This window comes from Lissotriton vulgaris, chromosome 10, assembly GCF_964263255.1.
Source record: "Lissotriton vulgaris chromosome 10, aLisVul1.2, whole genome shotgun sequence".
In the NCBI taxonomy this organism is placed as follows: Eukaryota; Metazoa; Chordata; class Amphibia; order Caudata; family Salamandridae; genus Lissotriton; species Lissotriton vulgaris.
In genome coordinates, this window is record NC_141698.1 from 854,877,948 (window position 1) to 854,898,551 (window position 20,604).

Genomic DNA, 20,604 nt, shown 5'->3' on the forward strand with positions numbered 1-20,604 from the left:
GTAAATGACAATATCATTTATTTATGTTTTCAAAACAAAAACATAAATAAAAATAATGTCATGGGCAATGCCAATGGCTCTAACTTTAACAATGCCAAGACCATTGCATTGTAAATGCTTGTTTACGGTGCGTCAGGCGCAAACAATGCCAATGCGTAATACGGCCCCATAAGTCTTTTCGTTTGGCAATTACTTTAGCAACTGGCTACTAATGCTGTATATGATATACCTGCTGTCACTCCCTGTATTTTACAATCTCCGTACTCGACTGAAAATATGTTTCTTGATCTTTGATATAATTAAAATTGAAATGATGACTGCACACTCCACTTATAGGTATTGTTAGCTTTAGAGCGCTTCCTTCTGCATTCTGCAATAACATTCTGTAGGGCTGATTACATTCATTTTAACGGGTTAAGAACTGTGGTAAGAAAAACATTGATTATTATCATCTGTCTTGCCTACACATTCATCAATTGTATACTTGTTCTGAGCTAGATCTTCATACCAAAATTGTTCTAGAACAGGGAAAATAGCCTTTGCAAGTTTTTACTCGTGTGACTTCTCTTGTAGAAGCAAATCAAATTAATTTTGATTCCTAGTCCAGACAACCCACTCCTTGTCATGGTAACAGTGCACAATAGGAGTTCTTAAACCTAATTGATAACTATTTGTAACATGGAATAAACTGTAAAATAGAGTTTCTAATCTTAATGGACGACACTTACAAAAACAAACAATTGCTAATATATATGTTTATACAAGCATTGAGCGAGAATACTCATCCAGTTCCAGAGAGATCTGTCATCGACTTCTCCAAATAACAGGTTATGAGAATTTCAAACTTCTAAAAGGCAAGTCCTGGAAAACAGCAACTGTGTATCATGATTACCTATCAAGGAAACTAAGTACCACAAGGAATTATGCTCTAAGCATTCAAGGTGTCCACCACCATTTGCAAATCTTGTTAGAGTCCTGTGGCACCTTGGGGCATTTAATCCTTTGCGCCTCTACTTCAGTGTTCAGGATGGCATAATTCCATTGAGGCTTCTGTCCAGGCAGTGCTTATGCTCTGCATCTCTCCATCTTCTGCTGCCGAAAACACACATGTTTAAGTGATTCAGACTAGGACGTCACCTGTTCTGGTGCAGAGGAAGCGCATCTCGCATCACATCCTGACAAATCCACACAGGTCTCTGCCCTTGGAAAAGCTTGAGTTGTGCTCCTGCTTGTATTCACAGTACTTGTAATTTTGGCGGCAGAAATAACCAGGGTGGGCAAGGATTTCCCATGTCAGAAGATATTCTAGATACAACACACCTTGTCCTGCTCTCAGAATGAAATGTTGGGACTGGTGCACACAGTGCAGTATGTGGGTACATTCTACAGGGGTTTCTCCATTACAGAAACACTGTGCAACCCCCCCTCTTAGATAGGCCCTGTGGCCAAATGGAGCTGAGAAAAAAGAAGTGGGTTGGTGCTGTCCTTTTTACTTCGTGGGCAGCAACCATCCTCCATCCTGCACTCAACATTCAAAGTAAAAAGTTGTTTGTGATCATCTAACGATATCGCCTATGACTGGTACACAGAAGTCGATCCTGATTAGTCTTCTGTGTTCTCTCCTTCTGATTCTTTTGGCCATAATTCTGAATGCTATCTGAATAATGTTCTAAAAAATTTACGTTTGTTAAATGACATAAACAAAAGGATCATATTTGACACGGATCTATGACTTGATTTACAAGGTTTGGGCATTACTTTATCTCTTGATGCCAGCCGGCTCTTTCATCCAGCATTCCCAAGTTCATTTGTCACACATTGTCATGAAGTTCCTTCTGTGAAACATATAATGTGCTGTATAAAAGCGATATAATGCCTGTAGTTTTAGAGGAAAGTGAAAATACATTATAATATTGTAGACTGCACGGAAGAGATCATCCTGGAATGTTCCTTCTGAAACCTGCTATCTGTGGAAATTGTCACCTTTGTTATTCGAATTTACAAACTCAACACAGTACTGCATTATGAATTTCTACTTGTGTCTCTCTTTGGAACCATTCTCTAGGGAAATGTTTTGTTTATTGCAATGGGCTGATGGATCACCTATGCATCTGTGAAAATGGGAACAGCATGGCCTGGTATAAGGCATCTGGTCGTTTCAGCGGAACCATGGTAAGGAAGATATAATTATTTTTCATTCTATTTCTTATTCTAATTTATTTCTCATTACATGTGGCAAAATTTCACCCAGAGCAAAAACTCTTGGTGGAAATTACATTCTCAATTACAATGGTCTCCAGGCCCTGAATTATCAGGTCCCTGAATTATCAGGTCTGCAAACTTCAGACACAATAATTCCAGGATAGGGGACACCAGACTTGTCTTTACTGCAGCAGGTGAAGGGACTGCTAACAGCATCAATGCCCAGCCCCCCCCACTTGACCCCCACCGCAGCACCTAGAGTAGACACTGTTCCCCGGATCAGCTGAAGCGTGTTTTAAACCTTGCCATGATCCCATTGCACCAGCCTTCCCACTAACACTTTCCTACTGCTCTGAGAAGGTGGAAAATATTAGAGGTTTTCTTCCAGGAACTGGAGAAAATGCATGTAAAAACGTGATATAGACTTCTAGCCGCAGATTCTTTACCATAGAATAGTACCCAGGCACTAGACTAGGTCAGGAAACTTTTTTGTGAGCAGTACTTCGTGCACCTGTAGATGGCGTTGTTTCACTCCATGTGGCATTGTTGCAATCATCCGTGCCGGAAGTGACATGCGTGGTGCCTATATAGAGCTAACATTGTGCCTATATAGGGCTAACATCAGTTCTTTTCTTTCTGATGAAGAGACTGACCTTTTTTGATGTTTTATCGAAATATTTTCGAGACTTGTTTCCTGGTGCATCAAGGATGTCAACTAGGAAAGTTAGTTACAAGCTGTGTGGCACCTACCACCAACAGATGTCAGTGCCTGACGCGCATTTGGTGTGCCTCTGGTGTTTGGATGCTGGCCACAATGCCAAGACGTGCACCAATTGCTGCACCATGCAGTCTAAGGCCTTGAGGGAGCAGTCTCTCAAGCTTTAGCTGCTCTTCGCTGCTTGATCCTCGACGCTCATGATCTCATTCAAGAGGAAGGTCCCAGGAGCAGTCGTGAATCCATTCCAAGCGCTGGAGGTTGTCTGATAGGTCCCAAAAACACAAGAAGAGCTAGAAGTTGAAGAGATCTTCAACCTCATGTCCGTTGAAGTCATCTGACGAGACGAGGGAGCTTTTGCACTTTAGACCTAGTTCTGTGGTGGCGCGTGAGTCGTCTACATGCCTCCCAGAGTTTCCAGGAGCCAGAGCACCCCACCCAGTTAGGTGAATTTTATGAGGCCATGCACCTCCTATTTGGGCGGCCTGTCCCCCTGGAGCGCCTTTAGGCCCCATTGACTCAGAGGGGCCCCTACTAGTCTTCCGCCAAGGGGTTTGCCCCCGGCTCCAGTTGGGCCCCTTTGATTGATCCGAGGCAGTGCAATTCAAGCTACCTCGATCTTCCCCAGCACCAGTGCCGACTTCCCCGACTCCACAATGGCACCATCCCCAGAGTCATCCCCAACTCACATACAGAGCAGAGCAGGCGTCGTCCGATGCCGGCTCCATATCTGACAGGGGGACGGGGGGTTTAGGGACAGACTCCCCATTACGAAGCCAGTGCCTTGTTCTTATGATAGACCCGGATTGGGAGAATGGATAGGGAGGGGTCTGCAGACCTTATGGATACCAGTTAGAGGAGCCCGAGGACAACTGATGCGAGGATCTGGTGTATGGTCTCTTCCCCCTATCGTGGCCATAGAGGAGGGTGTCTCATTCGCTATGGTTGTGAGGAGGGCAGTTGAGATCTTAGACCTTCAGTTGCCCTAAGTGGCAGTCAAGACAAATGTTTTGATGGCGGTGCATCACCCGGGAGTCTCACTATACAAACCACTTCTTCTTTTCAGTGAAGCCCTCACGACGCCCTGATTGGGGCCTGGTCCAAGCCCTGCACAGGGGCTCCCGTGCAGAGTACGATTGCCTGCTGCTGTTGTTGTGCCCCATGGAACCCCAATTTCCTCAACCAGTACCCACCCCAGAGAGGTTGGTGCTCCAGGCCTCCACCTTCAAAATCATCCCTGCTCCTTACCTATGACTCCGCTGGACTGGGAATCCAAACAGCTGGATACCTTCGGGAAGAGGATGCTCTCTTCCGCCAGTCTGGTACTGCGGTCTGTGAACACCAAGTGCCTCCTGAGCCGATACTCCCATGCTATCTGGACTCAGTCACGCAAGTGCTGCCCATAGCCTCTGCAGAGACCTGAGCCGTACTCTCTCATCCTATTGCTAATGTGAGGGACGCAACCAAGTTCACTATCAGATGTGGACTGGATACGACCAACTCGCTGGGCAATGCTATTTCATCGTCATCGGCCTTTAAGCGCCTCGCCTGGCTGAGAACCTCTGGCTTTTCGGGGGATGTCCAAGCCTCTCTCATGAACATGCCCTTTGATGGCAACCTCAGTCCACCTTCCACCCCTTTTTATGTCCATAGAAGGGGCTTCCAACTGCATCTTTACACACCACACTGGCCAGCAATCTACTCAATATTTTTGAGGATGTGGTTCCCACAGACCATGTGGGACAGACAGCCTGAGTTGGAGCCAGTCCACCCCCCAGCAGCAGCAGCCTTCAAACCCAGGCAGGATGCGCCATCACCTCCACCACCGGATGTCAATTACATCATATCGTTGGGCGTTTTTCAGCTCGTCCAAAGGTGCTACTCTCTCCACTTTGTGACCACCCCTCCACCCATGCCAAATACATCGACAAGCTGATGGACAACCGCCTCTCCTTGTTTCGTCAGGAGGTGTTAGCTCTGTTCACCAAGAGAGCTATAGAGAAGGTGCCGGCATCAGAAGTAGGTCATGGTTGCTGTTCCGACTACATTCTAGTGCCCAAAAAGGACGGAGGACTCTTTCCTAGTCTAGACCATACCTATGCCTTTTCAATCTCTGAAAAAAGAGAAATTCAAAATGCCCACGCAAGACCTCTCTGCTCTGGACCCAAGAGACTGGATGGTATAGCTGGACTTGCAGGATGCTTTTCTTTCACAACCCCATGCTTCCTGCCCACAGTCACCACCTGCGGTTCATGGTAAGCCAAGTGTACCTTAAGTTTGCCGTGCTCCCCTACAGCCTTACAAGTGCCCAGTTCACAAAAGTGATGCTGGTGGTTGCAGCTCATCTGCGAAGGTCAGGAATTCCATGGTTTCCCTACCTTGACATTTGGCTCTTGAGGACGGGATCGTCCCAGGAAGTCATCTTCCACCTCCAGACTACGGCAAACCTTCTGCACTAGCTGGGGTTCACTAGCAACGTGCCGAAGTTACACCTGACTCCCTCGCAGACACTTCCATTCTTTAGAGCTGTTCTGGGACCTGTGGAGTTACTGGTATATCCTGTCGAGCATCCTTCGTGTGACACATGCCTGCTGGCATATTAGGTCTATGCAGCGAGTCCTGAAGTTCCAATGGGCAAAGCATGAGGGGAATCTCTCTAACATGGTGCAGATCTCAAAGGTAACCGCAAAAGACCTGCAGTGTGGCTAACGAACGGCAATTGGGTCAGCGGTAGACCCCTCTCTCATCCCCAACCAGAGATGACTGTGGTGACAGATGCGTCACTTCTGGGCTTGGCAGTCATCTGGGAGAGGTGGAGATCAGAGGACTCTGGTCTCCGGCGGAACCCGGTCTCCACATCAACCTGTTGGATCTCTGAGAGATCCAACTGCCATTGAAGGCCTTTCTCTCTTCAATCAAGGGTATGCTGGTTCAGGTGTTCACGGACAACACCACTGCCATGTACTATTGCTGTGGATCCTTTATCAAGAGTCTCTGCAGCTCTGGACATGGCTGGAACATCAGGTTATATCCTTGGTGGTTCACCAGCTGGTGGGCTCTCTGAACGCCTGGACAGACAAACGTAACCAACGATGCATAGTGGAGCGCAAATGGCAAATTCATCCTGAGGTGCTGCAAGGTCTCTTCCAAGAATGGGGAGAGCCTTGGTTGGATTTGTTTGCCTCCGCCGAGAACGCACAATGTCAACAGTATTGCACTCTGCAGTTTCCAAGGGAGGAATGGAAGTCAATAGAGAGGACAGGGAACTCCAGAACACCAGGCAAAGAATATTTATAGAACAAGGTCAAGTCAGAAAGTGTGCAGTTAGAACTAGGAACAATTGCAGCCACAAGAACAGAGAGGCCCGGTAGAAAAAGAGATAAAACTAAGTAGACAAAAACAGGAAAAGTGGAACAAGAAATAAGGAAAAACAAAGCTCACAGGATCAAAGAGGAAGCCTGGTAGCAGAGCAGCAGGCATGCATTGAAGCACAAAGGGAGCCTCTGCAGTAAGGACTGTTATGAACCAGTGCACACTGAGCTAACTGAATACAAATGGTATGAAGCTAATGAGAGGGTCACAGGTGCAAGGAATAAATCCGATGCTAGGAATCACAGATGAAGGGAAGGTTGAACTGGAACTTGAAAAGTGGAGAACCAGAAAAAACAGAAGGCACAAGAAGAGTAACCAAAATGTCTACAATGGACTGAGGAACGGAGACAAAAAAAGAGAAAAGTCCCTAATTAATTTCTGAAAGTGTCAGATTAACTATAGGATCCAGGAGCCCAGATACAGAACAAAGCCCAACAACCAACATGTGTTCTAGGTGGGGGTGGGCAACAGAAAACACTAGAAGGAACGTGATACATCAGGATGGTGGTGTTGAAACCTGGTATGGATTATGAAGTAGAGCTTGGCAGGCAAGGGGTAGGAGAGGGTTCTGTTAAATTCTGTTTTAAAAGCAGAACTCAACATGGGCCTTGTAAGCTCCACCTAACGGCAGGATGTCAGAATCCTGACAGATGTGTCCCTGTACAGCGAGACTTCATTAATATGCCAAAGGCAAGCCCGTCTGTATCCGGTCATTCCCAAAGGTCATCCTCCGCACACAGTGTGCTCAAGCTCCTATCTGTTAACACTTTGGTCTAGGTAAGGCTTACTGCCTGATCACATTATCTTACGCCTTGACTCCTTGAACATTCTGTCTTCCAGTTATTGTCAAGAGACTCCACCACCCTTCACTTCCTCTACCCTCCTAGCAGGGGTTAAAAGCAGCATTACTAAATTATCATTCCATCCTTCAGTGTGCAATGAAAATGCATTAGAAAGAAATGGGCTCATTCTGATAGAAATATTTTTTTTTTGTTTTTTTTTAAGTTCAAGAAAAATTTTATTTGGTAATAAAAAAGAAACAACAAGGTGTCAGCATAGGATACAGTAAAAATATACAACAATGAAAAACTGTGGTATATAAAGCAAGCATGAAATTGCAAATAGTAATAAAAGCAAAATCTGGACATAAAGAATCAAAAAAGAAAAGGAATAATAAACAATGACCATAAAAGCATGAAAATATCTGAAGGAAATTGAAAAGCAATACAATGGAAAAAGGAAAAATGGAATGTATTGAGCAATTAAGGAGGCTTAAGAACTTCTTGTTGTGAGGGAAGTAGAGTAAACCTGCGAGCTGCACAAGAATCCAAATAAAGCGTGACAGGAAGCCATAAGTCCATGCGTTTTGTAGCCATGTTAGCCGGGAAAACAAAGGCAGTGTCAAGCCTATGGTTGTGGCAAACGTTAAACCACCACGCCTTAAAAGAAATTTTGGAAAAGTCTTTCCAGTTTACTGTTATCTGCTGGAACGCAGCGGCCAGCAGTAAATCAATAATTTGGGGTTTCATTTCAACATCATCCCAACAGGGGGAAAGGCTTCCTAAGAAAACGTTAACATCAGAAAAAGGAATGCATGTATGATATATTACATTGATTTGAGCCCAAACTTGTATCCAGAAATCATGAACAAAGGTACATGAGAATAACATGTGAAATAATGTTGCATGCGAGGAGGAGCAAGACCAGCATGTATGGGAGGTATTTGGAAAACGTTTATGAAGAGCAGAGGGTGTATAGAGAAGCCTGTTATAAATGAAAAACAAGGACTGCGTCAACGTGGCTGACCTTGATGATTTGCGAATCTTATTCCATATCTTATCCCATAGTGAGATTGGCCAAGAGATGGAGAAATCCTGTTCCCAGCATTCCTCTACCTTGGATTTGGGCCTGATAGAATCAGTAGTGTGAAGATATACATAAATGGAAGAGGCCTTAGGAGTAGTGCGTAAAAAAGTATGAAGTAAAGTGGTGGAATCATAAGCAATGGGAGAGGAGGGTAGCCGAGACAGTTGAATGTAAACTGCTAAAGTAGCATCTTTAAGCAGTTGGTAGTTGCGGGAGGAGGAGGCAGGTAAACCATAGAGGGAACGGAGAGTAGCAAAAGGTATAAAAGAGGATTGTGAAAAAAGTTGGGAGATCCATAGCAACCCTTGCAATGCCACGTTTTCCAAAAGAAGGGTTTGTTACGAATAAGGAGGGAGGTATTATGCCAGATAGTAGAAGAGAGAAAGTCGGCAAGCGTAGAGGGAGGAGGGTGGGAGGAGGAAAGGAGCAATTTAGTAGTGAATTTGTGTATGGGGGTAGAGATAGAGGAGGGTTTGCGTGAGAAGGAGAGATACTCAGAAAACGAAAAGGGGGAGAGAAGAAGGCGTTCGAATTTAGTCCAAAGAGGGCATCTATCAGTGGGACTTGCAACCAGAAGGAAGCTTGTCGTAACAGAAACGCCCTATGATAAGCAGGAAAATCTGGGAAGTTAACTCCGCCCTCTACTTTAGGCCTAATCAGTCGAGCCAGGGACATTCTGGGTTTTTTCTTGTTCCAGAGAAAGGATGTCAAAATAGAATTAATTTTTTTAAAAAAATTAGAAGGAATGGACACTGGAATATTAGAAATGGTATATAGGACTATGGGAGATAACATCATTTTAATAGTGTCCAGACGTCCCCACCAGGATAAGTAGAGGGGGTGCCACTTGGAAGTTAAATCCACTAATTTTTGAGTGCATTTGGCTAAACAGAGGGAGACAGTATCTGGAATGGAGGAAGTAATATGCAGGCCAAGGTACTTAATATGAGAGGATTTCCATGTAAAGTGTGAGGCGGCAAAGTCAGGTTTAAACGTAAACTTTGTCAATGGTAGAATCTCACATTTATCATTATTAAGTTTATAACCCGATATTTGAGAGTAGGCATGCACTTCAGCAAGGAAAGCGGGAACTGATTCAGTGGGATTAAAAATAAAAAGAAGGATGTCATCCGCATAGGCAGCCAGCTTAACCTGAGAGTCTAAGATTTGAAAGCCCTGTATATTGGGGTTCTGACGAAGTTTGGAAAGGAAGGGTTCTAAAGCTAAATTGAATAAAAAAGGAGATAAAGGGCATCCTTGACGAACACCCCTGTTCAGGTCAAAGAAGGAGGAAATTTGACCATTGGCACATACCGCTGCCCGCGGATTCGAATAAAGTAAGGAAATCAAGGAGATAAATGTAGGACCAAAGCCAAACCATTGGAGTGTATGGAATAGATAAGTCCATTCAACCCTATCAAACGCCTTCTCAGCGTCCAGGGCGATGGCTGCGAGAGAGTGTTGTGAATGACGGGATTGAGTTAAGACATTAAATAATAGTCTAGTGTTGTCTGTAATAAAACGACCCTTAACGAAGCCTGACTGTTCCTCACCCAAAAGATCAGGGAGAAGAAGGTCAAGACGTGCCGCTAGAGATTTTGCAAAGATTTTATAATCAATATTAACCAAAGAAATTGGTCTATAATTTTTACAGTATTGAGGATCTTTTCCCTCTTTGGGTATCAGACATATGTGTGCGTCAGAAAAGGAACCTGAAGAGGCACCTGAGGTAAGGAAAGAGTCAATAAGGGAGTGCAGTTTTGGAAGAGAATCTTCGGAAAATGGAAGAAAAATTCAACAGTGAAGCCATCCGGACCAGGGGCCTTATCTTTTTGGAGACTCTAAAGTGCTGTAAGTAATTCCTGTTGGGAAATGTTAAACTCCAGGTGAGAAAGATCAAGGGGAAAGTGGGATGGTTTCTGTATGGTGGAGAAAAAGCGGTCCAAAGACTGAGAAGAGGGGTGGGTTTCGGAAGTGTATAAGGTGTGGTAAAAGGCAGAGAATTCGGCAAGAATATCCACATCTTTATGTTTAAGAACAGAATGTGTGTCGTAAATTGATTCAATATTTAACTTGTTATGTTTTACCTTCAAATAATTGGCTAAAATTTTCCCAGCCTTATTTTTGCCTCCATAAAACTTTGCACTCGATTTCAGCAGGTATAAAGACGCATCTTCCGTGGATTTCTTATTGAATTTCATTTTGGCAGTAACCAGGGCTGTTAAACTGTCTTGCGAACGGGAAGTAAAATAAGAATGCTCCAATCTCTTAATGTCTAGAAGAAGATCTGTTGTAAATTTGCGGGCATTTTTTCGCTTCTTTGCCACAAAGCCAATTATAAAATCTCTTGCCGCAGCCTTAAAGGCATCCCAAATGGTATGCTCGGGAATGGATGGAGTATTATTAAACAAAAAAAATTAATCTGAGAATGTTGTGAAAGAAGCGGTGAATTTGGGGTCTAGAAGAAGGGCGTTATTGAAGCGCCAGCGTTTGGGTCCGACTGATTTGGGGATAATGTCAAGCTGAACCAAAGTGAGAGCATGATCCGAAAGTAGAATCGGACCAATCTCTGCATGAGTAAGGGTTTGAGCAATATTGTGGGTAACAAAAATGTAATCAATTCGGGATTGGGAATGGTGACAGGGAGAGTAAAAAGTGAATTCCTGTGTATCTGGATTACACAGTCGCCAAGCGTCGGTGAGCTTGTGTGGAGAAACAGCTTGGGTAAAAAGTTTGTGGGATTTGTTAGGGATAAAGTGGGCCTTAGGGTGTCTATCCAAAAAGGGGTCGAGAGGCTGATTGCAGTCTCCCGCTAGGATAAAATTATCGTCAATAAATCTGGTGATATGGTGAGAGAAGGTATGCCAGAAGGTAGGATCACCAGTAGTAGGGGCATAAACATTCAGAAGTGAAATTGGAACATTCTTAATAGATAGTCTAACGTATGCCCAGCGGCCTAAATCGTCTGATTCCTGAGCAAGCAATGAATGCGACAATTTCTTGTGACATAAAATAGCTACTCCATTACGTTTACCATCCCCCTGAGAATAATAAACATCACCCACCCATCCCCTTTTCAATTTAACAGATTCTGCAGCAGACAGATGGGTTTCTTGCAAAAAAGCAACATCAACATTTAAACGGGCCAAATGCGATAAAATTCTCTGCCGTTTAATGGGAGAATTTATGCCCTTAACATTCCAAGTAACTACTTTTAACGACATATTGGGAGAGATGTAAAGAAACTATTGAGAGGGAAGATGGAAAAGAAGAGTCCAGAAAAGAAAGAAAGTGAAGAAAAATATATAAATGTAAGGGAATGAAAAAGAGAAGGTAAGGTATAAAATTTAGAGCTGGTAGCCCAGAGAGAATAGAAAGCAGACATCAAAAGAAAAGGTGAGAAGAGGATGAAGAAAAGAAGAAGGAAAGAAAATAAATGGAGCATACCAAGATAACGGAAAAAAGTGATGGTGAAAGACAGTCGAGTAGATAGGTAAAATAGAAGAGTAGAAGGGACAAAAAAAGGACATGAAAAAGGAGAAAACAGGAAAAATAAAGGTAGTAAGAAAAAAAAGGACACCGTGTAACAGAGGAGATTCAGGTGAAAAACCAAGGTCAAGAATATGAAGAAAATATCAGATAACGAGGGGAGGAAGGAAAACATACTTACGGAGGATGAACTGGGGAGGGATGACCAAAGGGGAACGGAGACGAGGAGAAAAAGTGGAGGGGGGAGCGCCAACTGGAGGAGGCAAGACAACCGATCTGAACGAACCGTCAAACCGAAGGGGAGACAACAGTGAATTGTAAAACCTGTGAGGGAGAAGAGAAAGTATTAGAAGAAAAATAGAAAGAACATGAGGGAAAAAAGACAATGAAAAATTGCTATAGGAAGAGCAAAACATGAAACAGAAACAGCAAAACAAAAGAACAATCAATATAATCATAGGAGATCAAATAACAACGAGAAGGGTGACATATATAAGGAGTATGTCAACAGGACAAGCTTAAGCAGAGATGACATCAACACCGAACGTGTTGGTAGAGTAATCCACACCAAGTCCTGAGAGTCAAGGAGGAAAAGCCGATGAGGAGCCAGAGAGATCCATATCCGGTGTGTGACATGCATTCAGAAAGCTCCGGAGGCAAACAGGATCTTCATAGGTCGTTGTTTTGTTATTGTAGGTGACTCTGAAAAGACATGGGTGAAAAAGGCCATATCTAGCTCCAATAGAGCGAAGCTCTGGTCGCATATCCAGGAAAGCTTTACGGCGTGTGGCTGTGGCCTTGGCGTAGTCCTGCGCAAAGAAAAGGGTGGATCCTGACCACGTGAGGCGAGGAGAAGCACGGGCCGCTGAAAGGACCTTAAGAAGATCGGTGTATTCTAGAAAGTACATGATGACACCTCTTGGTCTCGAAGAAGTAGCAGTAGAGGAAGATATACGACCGAGCCTGTGCGCTCGTTGAATGTTGAGATTGGTGCCTTCAGGTAGGTGCAAAAGCTTGGGCAGGAAAGATTTGAAGAAGGCAACAGGATCATTCCCCTCACAATTCTCCGCCAGGCCGTAGATCCGAAGATTATTGCGACGATTACGATTTTCAAGCTCCTCAACCTGCTTCTGAAGGGATGATATCTGAGACTGCATGTGTGTCACCTTGGAGGATGATTCCTGGAGGGAGGAGACAGTGCGCTCCACGGTCGTCACTCTTGTATCCATTTGCGTCCAATTATCTGTGAGGATCTGCAGCTTGGAATTAGTGTCCTCCATGAAAGGACGTAGAGCACGTACCTCCTCCAACAGCAGTTCCATAGATACCTCAGAGGTGGAGCCGGTCGGTGATGGAGGACCCTTTTTCAGACGCTTTATTGTGGTTTTCCCTGGAGATCGAACAGGGCGCTCTGCACTAGACTGCGACATTTGAAGGATAGTGTCCTGAGAGGCCTCCAAGCGTGCCAATGCAGAGAAGACCTTCGAGTTCTTAATGAAGACACGTCGTGGAGGTTTGGAGACACGACCACTTGAACTTTTTTCCATAGGAAGGGAAGTGGCTCTGAAAGGAAAATCAAGCAGCCTAGAGACAGTGCACCTCAGACGCAGGCAGTAGTGTCAACGGGTGACAAATATTCACTTCCTTGGGTTAAAAGGTCATTGTAGAGATCCGCAGGTCTCAACTGATGAAGCACAATGACCAAGTTGTTAATAAGTGGCTGAAGTGGATATCCGTTGAAGAAAATGCGCAATTAGCGGAAAAAACTGAAGAAGCAGGGTGAGACCCAGACAGGGGAGGACCAAAGGAGGTGTTGCATGACTGTCAAGGAGAGAACAGGTTTTTCTGTAGGTGAGCTACATGAAGAGAAAGTCCATAAGAAGCAAAATGGCCGCCAAAGTCAAAGCATTTACTGAAAAAGCCCGTGGGAGCAAAGAGGAGCAAGTCAGGCGTACTGAAATAAGAGAAATGTCGAAATTAGCTCACCACGAGCATGCCTGTGGAGAAACGGCATCCCAGGAAGGCAGCAGCATCGTGAATCGGCAGCGCGTCAGACGCGCTTCTTAGAAAGAAAATGGCGGACGCGGCCGTCCGGGAGCCGCGACCACACAGGAATCCGCCGACAAAGAGGGGAAAGTGCCGAAATGCGCTTCACAAACAGCGCCGACACACGTCCCTCATGTTCCGCCGTTCGAGTCTTCTCCCGAGGTACGGCTGGGGAAGTGCACGGCAGACGAATCTCCCGTCCGGTGCGGAGCGCTCACATCAGAGCTGCCGTCCGCGCCGGGCGCTAAGCCACGCCCCCTCTGATAGAAATCTTAATATTCTATTAACAACTGATACCTGGTTAAAAGAGAGCATAGGTTGAAGTCATTCTAGCTACAATGTTTTTGTTTGAAATGCCCTGTTCAGAAACGTGATCTCGGGGTAAGCACATTTGTTAAAAATCAGCTCACAATCTCTGTTTTCACCCAGCTCTTTAAATGACTCAGCACTTCTGATCATTAGGATATCTCCTAACAAGTATTTGTTGTTTTCCTTAATGCTTTAATATGACTTTCACTGATTTGCCATCCTGTATCTATACCATTAAATTAGTTTAATGCACTGCTAAATAAACTGAAGACAATACCACAGGACTTTTGATTTACTACCTGGTGTGGCGAGAAAGGCTGTTGCAGAAGTGCTGATCACGTCTAGACTAGAGTAGTGTAGCAGCTTATATGCAGGGGACAAAAAATCTATCCTGAAGAAACTAGAGATAGCTCAACATACAGCAGCCCGCATTGTCCTAAAATTACCTCGAGACTCCTCTTCAAGATCCTGGTTTTCATTTACAGAGCTTTTAGGTCATCAGGACCCAATTATCTTAGGGCCAGAGTCAAACCGTATGTTGCGCAGCTCATCCTAAGATCCTCATCAGCAAATCTCCTTACGCCACCTAGCTTCAATCTCATTTCTGAAGGTGGCAAATCAGTGGCAGTCCTAGGTACCAAAGCCTGGAATTCCTTACCCATCCATCTCCGGTTCTCTCAGACAGAATCTATCTTCAGGAAATCCTTGAAAACAAGGATCTTTGGAGCCTCGGGCACTTTAGTTGCGTCACTCATTTGACCTCGCAGAAATTCCCGCCGCCCTGGTCCTCTCTTCGTTTCCATTGTAGCGCCATGATGCTCCCTGGAGTGACAGTTGCACTCTATACATTTTCTATAAAAAACACAATTGACATAAATATAGTAAAAAAATACCAACACCAATCTGGTTACCAACTATTAATTACCCATTAAATAGGCCCTTAATCATTACTTTTAGTCTAGAATTTTAGCGGCCAATTATAATGAAAATTTTTTTTTTAAGTTATTCATGACATGTCTTCCACTCATTTGCCATCATATATCTAGTCTTCAGCTCAAATATCCATATCCTGTGAAGAGTTAGCTGACTTCTTTATGTCAAAAATCACCAGGTTTAGAGATTATATTGCTAAAGAACTTTCTCATGGTGTTGCTCAACCAAATAATCAACTCTTAGATCAGCCAGCCTTACTCCAATTGTTGGAACAATGCAAGTCTGGGTTTCTGCTTGATCTTATTTCTCTCTGCTTCCACCCTAAAATCAAAGATATTCTGCTGCATTTATTTTCTACTTGTTGTCTTGGACACACAGTTATCTTCTGGTCTTTTTCTCTTTTATTTAAGACCGGCATTATTATCTCCCTTTTTAGGAAACATATAGTGGACCAATCCAACACTGCTAACTATCATCCTATTAGAATTTTTCCAACAGCTGTTAAAATATTTGAGTCCTTTGTAGCAAAATCTTCTGTTCATTTCTAGAACTTAATGATGTGCTGAATTGTGTCCAAGCGGGCTTTTCGCCTGACAGAGGCACTGAAACAGCCACCATAGCTGTACTAGGTGACATCTGCAAGGTGGATCAATGCCTTGTGATCTGACGCAGCGTTTGAAACTATTCACCATACTTTTCTTTTGAGTAGATTGCTAAGTGTTAGACGGACCGGGAGGGTTGGCCGAGGACAAGGGGAGAGGTCTCCGGGGAGAGCCGTCTCCAGCGATCGTACAGACAAGTAACTCCCCCCCCCCCAAAGATGTACACCACACAAGGATAAGGTTCAACGTTACTTTATAAGCAATTCTTTAAGTACGGTGAAATGGTACAAGGAGGTCTGGACTCAGGGGTCCCCTCTATTCTAGTCTCTTGGTTGGGTAAGGGGGTAGCGGGACAGTCTTGTTACCAATCTGGTGGATATGGTGGTAGATGAAATAGCTCACAATCCTCGAGCTCGGCGTTCTAGAGGATCAGGCCGCGGCGGAGCCAGCAGGTCCCGGGATGGTTGAAGGTAGCGACGGTCCGCGGCGGAGCCAGCAGGTCCCGATGAAGGTGGTGGTTACAAACGGTCCGCGGCCACGCCAACAGGTCCCGACGACGATGAAGGTTTCAGAAGGTTGCGGCAGCGCCAGCAGGCAGGTCGATAGTTCGCAAGGCAGGGCTACGGCAGCGCCAGTAGTCCGTCAAGGATGAGTTCTTCACTGCGTCTCTCGACTCCAGGATACAACTGCCTTCCTGCTCTGGAGCTGCCCCAGTTATAGGTCTGGCGCCCTTTGATGTCCGGACCCTCGCACTTGGAGGTCGGGAGGTCCGGGATGAGGGAGTCCAGACACCCAGCAGGGGGGTGGAGCCAGCGCCTGGGGGAGCTGGGGGCGATCGGCACCTGGTGGGGGAGAGCTATCGACACCTCTTTCTCCCATTGACCTGCCAAGTAGTCCGCTCACCTCCTGGGTGGATGGTGGTACCGGGATGTCGGGGCCTGGCCAGGCCCAGGGTTAGGGTCGATCGGAGGCCACGCGGCCTCGTGGTGCTGTGTCCAAGATGGCGCCCAGGCCGGGCGAGAGGGCCGGTAGGGAATCGGGCCCATGATGTGGAGATGTTCTGGGGCAGGGGTCCCATAGGAGACGGGAAACGGGTGGTTGTTGCGTGTAACACCTGAAGAGCCGGGCTCGGGCCTGGTCGTGCGGGGACGGAGCAAGCCTTACACGTGGCCTGTCCAACATGCGTCCCCCCCCAGCTGAAGGCGGGGAGAGTCACCCATCCTCTTGGGGACTCTCTTCGTCGAGGCGGAAAAAGCGTGACAGGCCGTCTGCGTTGGCGTGGTCTTGCCCGGGTCGATGTTCCACAGTGAAGTCCATCCCCTGCAGGGAGATGGACCATCGCAGTAGTTTCGGGTTTTCCCCCCGCATCTGCATTAGCCACTGCAGGGGCCGATGATCGGTCTGTACCCGGAAGTGGGTGCCGAAGAGATAAGGCCGGAGCTTTTTGAGGGCCCACACCACGGCGAAGGCCTCCCTCTCGATGGTGCTCCAGCGTTGTTCTCGGGCTAGGAGCCGTCTGCTGATGAAAGCCACTGGCTGGTCAAGTCCTTCGGGGTTCAGCTGGGAAAGGACTGCCCCAATGCCATGGTCGGAGGCATCCGTTTGGACGATAAATTCCCGACTGTAGTCGGGGGCCTGGAGCACAGGGGCGGAGCACATGGCGGCCTTCAGCTTCTCGAAGGCCGCTTGACAGTCTGGGGTCCAGTTGACCTTCTTTGGTTGGTTTTTGGATATGAGTTCCGTGAGGGGCCCCACAATGCTGCCATAGTCCCTCACGAACCGCTTGTAGTAGCCTGTGAGTCCCAAGAAGGCGCGGACCTCGGTCTGGGTGATGGGGGGCTGCCAAGACTGGATGGCAGCGATCTTTAGTTGCAGAGGGGCCACCAGACCGCTTCCCACCTGGTGCCCGAGATAGGTCACGGACCCCTGGCCAATTTGGCATTTGCTGGCCTTGATCGTGAGGCCAGCTCGTTGGAGGGCCTGTAGCACCTCTCGGAGGTGGTGGAGGTGGTCGGACCAGTGGCGGCTGTACACAGCGATATCGTCCAGGTAGGCGGCGCTGAATTCTTCGAGTCCCGCCAGGACCTGGTTTACTAGCCGCTGAAATGTTGCTGGGGCATTCTTCATGCCGAATGGCATGACCTTGAAGTGGTAGTGGCCATCCGGGGTGGAGAAGGCAGATCGTTCTTGGGCCCGGGGTGTGAGACCGATCTGCCAGTAGCCCGCTGTCAGGTCGAAGATGCTGAGGTAGCGGGCAGCTCCCATGCGGTCGATTAGTTCATCTGCTCGGGGAATGGGGTGTGCGTCTGTTCTGGTCACCGCATTCAAGCCCCGGTAGTCGACGCAGAACCGGAGCTCAGGCGTGGTGCCGGGGAAGGCCGCTTTGGGGACCAGTACCACTGGGCTGGCCCAGGGGCTGTCTGAGGGCTCGATGACCCCGAGCGTGAGCATCTTGGCCACCTCCTCTTGGATGCAAGCCCGTACCCGATCTGGTACGCGGTAGGCCCGATGGCGGATAGGGGGACTGTCTCCAGTGTCCACGTCGTGTAAGCACCAAGGGGTGACCCCTGGGGTGAGGGAGAACAGGGTGGCGAACTGCAGCAGGAGGTCTCGGCAGCCTTGGCGCTGTTCCAGGGTGAGGGCCTCCGAGAGTCGGACCCCGTCCACGGAACCGTCCTCCCGAGTCCGTAGGAGGTCAGGGAGGGGTTCGGAGTCCTCCTCGGCTCCATTGTCTGTTGCCATCAGGAGGCTGAGCTCTGAGCGTACAAAGTGGGGTTTCAGTCTATTGGCGTGGAGGACCCGGAGGGGGTTCCGTGAAGATTCCATATCGATGAGATAGGTGACAGGGCTCTTGCGCTCGACTACTTTGAAGGGTCCCGTCCACTTGTCTTGCAGGGCGCACGGTTCGGTGGGAGACATGACCCACACTTGTTGGCCGGGTTCAAATTCGATGGAGGAGGCATTTTGATCGTACCACCTTTTCATGTCTTCCTGACTGGCCTCCAAGTTTGCTTTTGCCATCTCTCTGAACCGTCTGGTCTGGTTGCAGAGGGTTAGGAGGTACTTGAAAACATCTGGAGGGTTCTTTAGAGGGGGCATTTCCCAGCCTTCTTTGACTAGGCTGAGCGGCCCTCGCAGAGGGTGTCCATACAAGAGTTCGAACGGGCTGAAGCCGAGGGACTTCTGGGGGACTTCTCGGTAGGCAAAGAGGAGGCACGGCAGTAGCACATCCCACTGGCGACGGAGGGGCTCTTCCAACCCCCCAATCATCCCTTTGAGCGTGCGGTTGAACCGCTCAACTAGTCCGTTTCCTTGAGGGTGATAGGGGGTCGTGAATCGGTAGGTGACCCCACACTGTTGCCAGAGGGACTTCATGTATTTTGAAATAAAGTTTGTGCCCCGGTCGCTGACGACTTCTCGGGGGAAGCCCACCCGGGAGAAGATCCCCATCAAGGCCCGGCCGACTACCGGGGCTGTCACAGTTCGCAGGGGAACAGCCTCGGGGTAGCGGGTGGCGTGGTCCACCAGGACCAGGATGAACCGATGTCCTTGTGCTGTACGGGGGTCCAGGGGCCCCACAATGTCTATCCCCACCCTCTCGAACGGGGTGGTGACCACTGGAAAAGGTTGCAGAGGTGCTTTGAGCTTGCGGCCGCTCTTCCCGCTGGCCTGGCACGTGGGGCAAGATCGGCAGTGCTGCAGTACATCGTTCCTCATCTTGGGCCAGAAAAAGTGGGTCACCAGGCGACTGTAGGTTTTGTCCTGACCCAGGTGGCCAGCCAGGGGGACATCGTGGGCCAGGTTTAGCAAGAAGTCTCTAAAGCGGAGGGGCACCACTAGCACTCGACTGGCCCCTAACTCTGCGATTCTCTGTTCGCTGTACAACAGGTCATTGTCCCAATAGACCCAATGGGTTCCGGAGGTATCCCCGGCACTCTGGGCGAGGGCTTGTTGGCGGAGTCCCTCGAGGGAGGGACAGGTCTTCTGCTCGTGGCGAAACTGTTCCTCCTGACGCCACTGAGCCAGGTCGGGAAGGTCCTGAGGCTGAGCGAGCCCCTCGGGAGTTTGCTCTGGGGGGACGGCCCGGTCGGTGTCTTCTACTGGAGCGACCGGGGGAGGAGGTGCCGGCCATTCAGGTTCTTCGGGTCGGGGGATGGCACGGGCAGCTATGGACCGGGTGGTTACGCACGCCCAGTCCGGGATGCCCAACATCCCCAGGTGCTCTCTTCTCTCTACGGCGGCCCACGGGGAGCTCTCAAGATCATTTCCCAGGAGACAGTCTACGGGGGCATCATCTCGGACCGTCACTTTCAACATGCCGAAGACTCCTCCCCACTCGAAGGGGACGCAGGCCATCCGACATAGACTCTCCGAATTGTCGGCTGAACGGACAGGGCAGAGAACGTTCGGCAGGATCTGTTCTGGGGTCACCAGGTGACAGCGGACGGCCGTTACACTGGCCCCGGTGTCACGTAGGGCTTCGGCCCGGCGTCCATTAATGTTCACCCACCGACTGTACTTCCGGGTGTTGGCGGGCAGGGGGACCCGCGGAACCATGTCTTTTCCCCCTAGGCATGCTAGAACCATGGCGGCTGGCTCCCACTCTTGGTGTTCTTGCTCGCACTCCTCTTGTTCTTCGGAGATTTGATCTTCCCCCAGGGCGGCGGCAGCCATCTGGCGGGGTCTCGGAGTCTGGCTCTGTGGGCAATTCGGGTCGTTTGCGTAGTGGCCGACTCGCTGGCATCGGTGACACGTGACATTGGCTCTGTATCCCGGCCGCGCCGGGGTGTTGCCCCGGTTGGCCGGGGGTGGGGTGCTGGTAGCGGCCGGGGCGTTGTCTCTTCCTCGTCCCTGGCCCCCTCCTCCTCCTCGGGACGGTGCTGACCGTGGCTGTTCCGGTTCTGTTCATGTGACCCATTTCGGCCCACTCGGGTACTTTCCCACCGGTCAGCCTCGGCGGCGAGCTGCCGTGGATCAGTCAATTTACTGTCGAGGAGGTGCTGCCTGAGCTCGACGAAGCAGTTGTTTGATAGATGCTCCCATACCATGAGATTGAAGAGTTGCTCGTAG

General features: G+C 48.2%; 1 protein-coding gene across 1 annotated transcript in view; it reads left to right on the plus strand.

Annotated features, from left to right (window-relative positions):
- Positions 1-20,604, plus strand: part of SLC25A40 (solute carrier family 25 member 40) — a 419,344-nt gene that overhangs the window by 108,054 nt on the left and 290,686 nt on the right. The window contains exon 4 of the mRNA XM_086941797.1: positions 2,066-2,172. Within this exon, the coding sequence (XP_086797923.1) occupies positions 2,066-2,172 (107 nt within the window). The remainder of the gene's footprint in view (positions 1-2,065; positions 2,173-20,604) is intronic.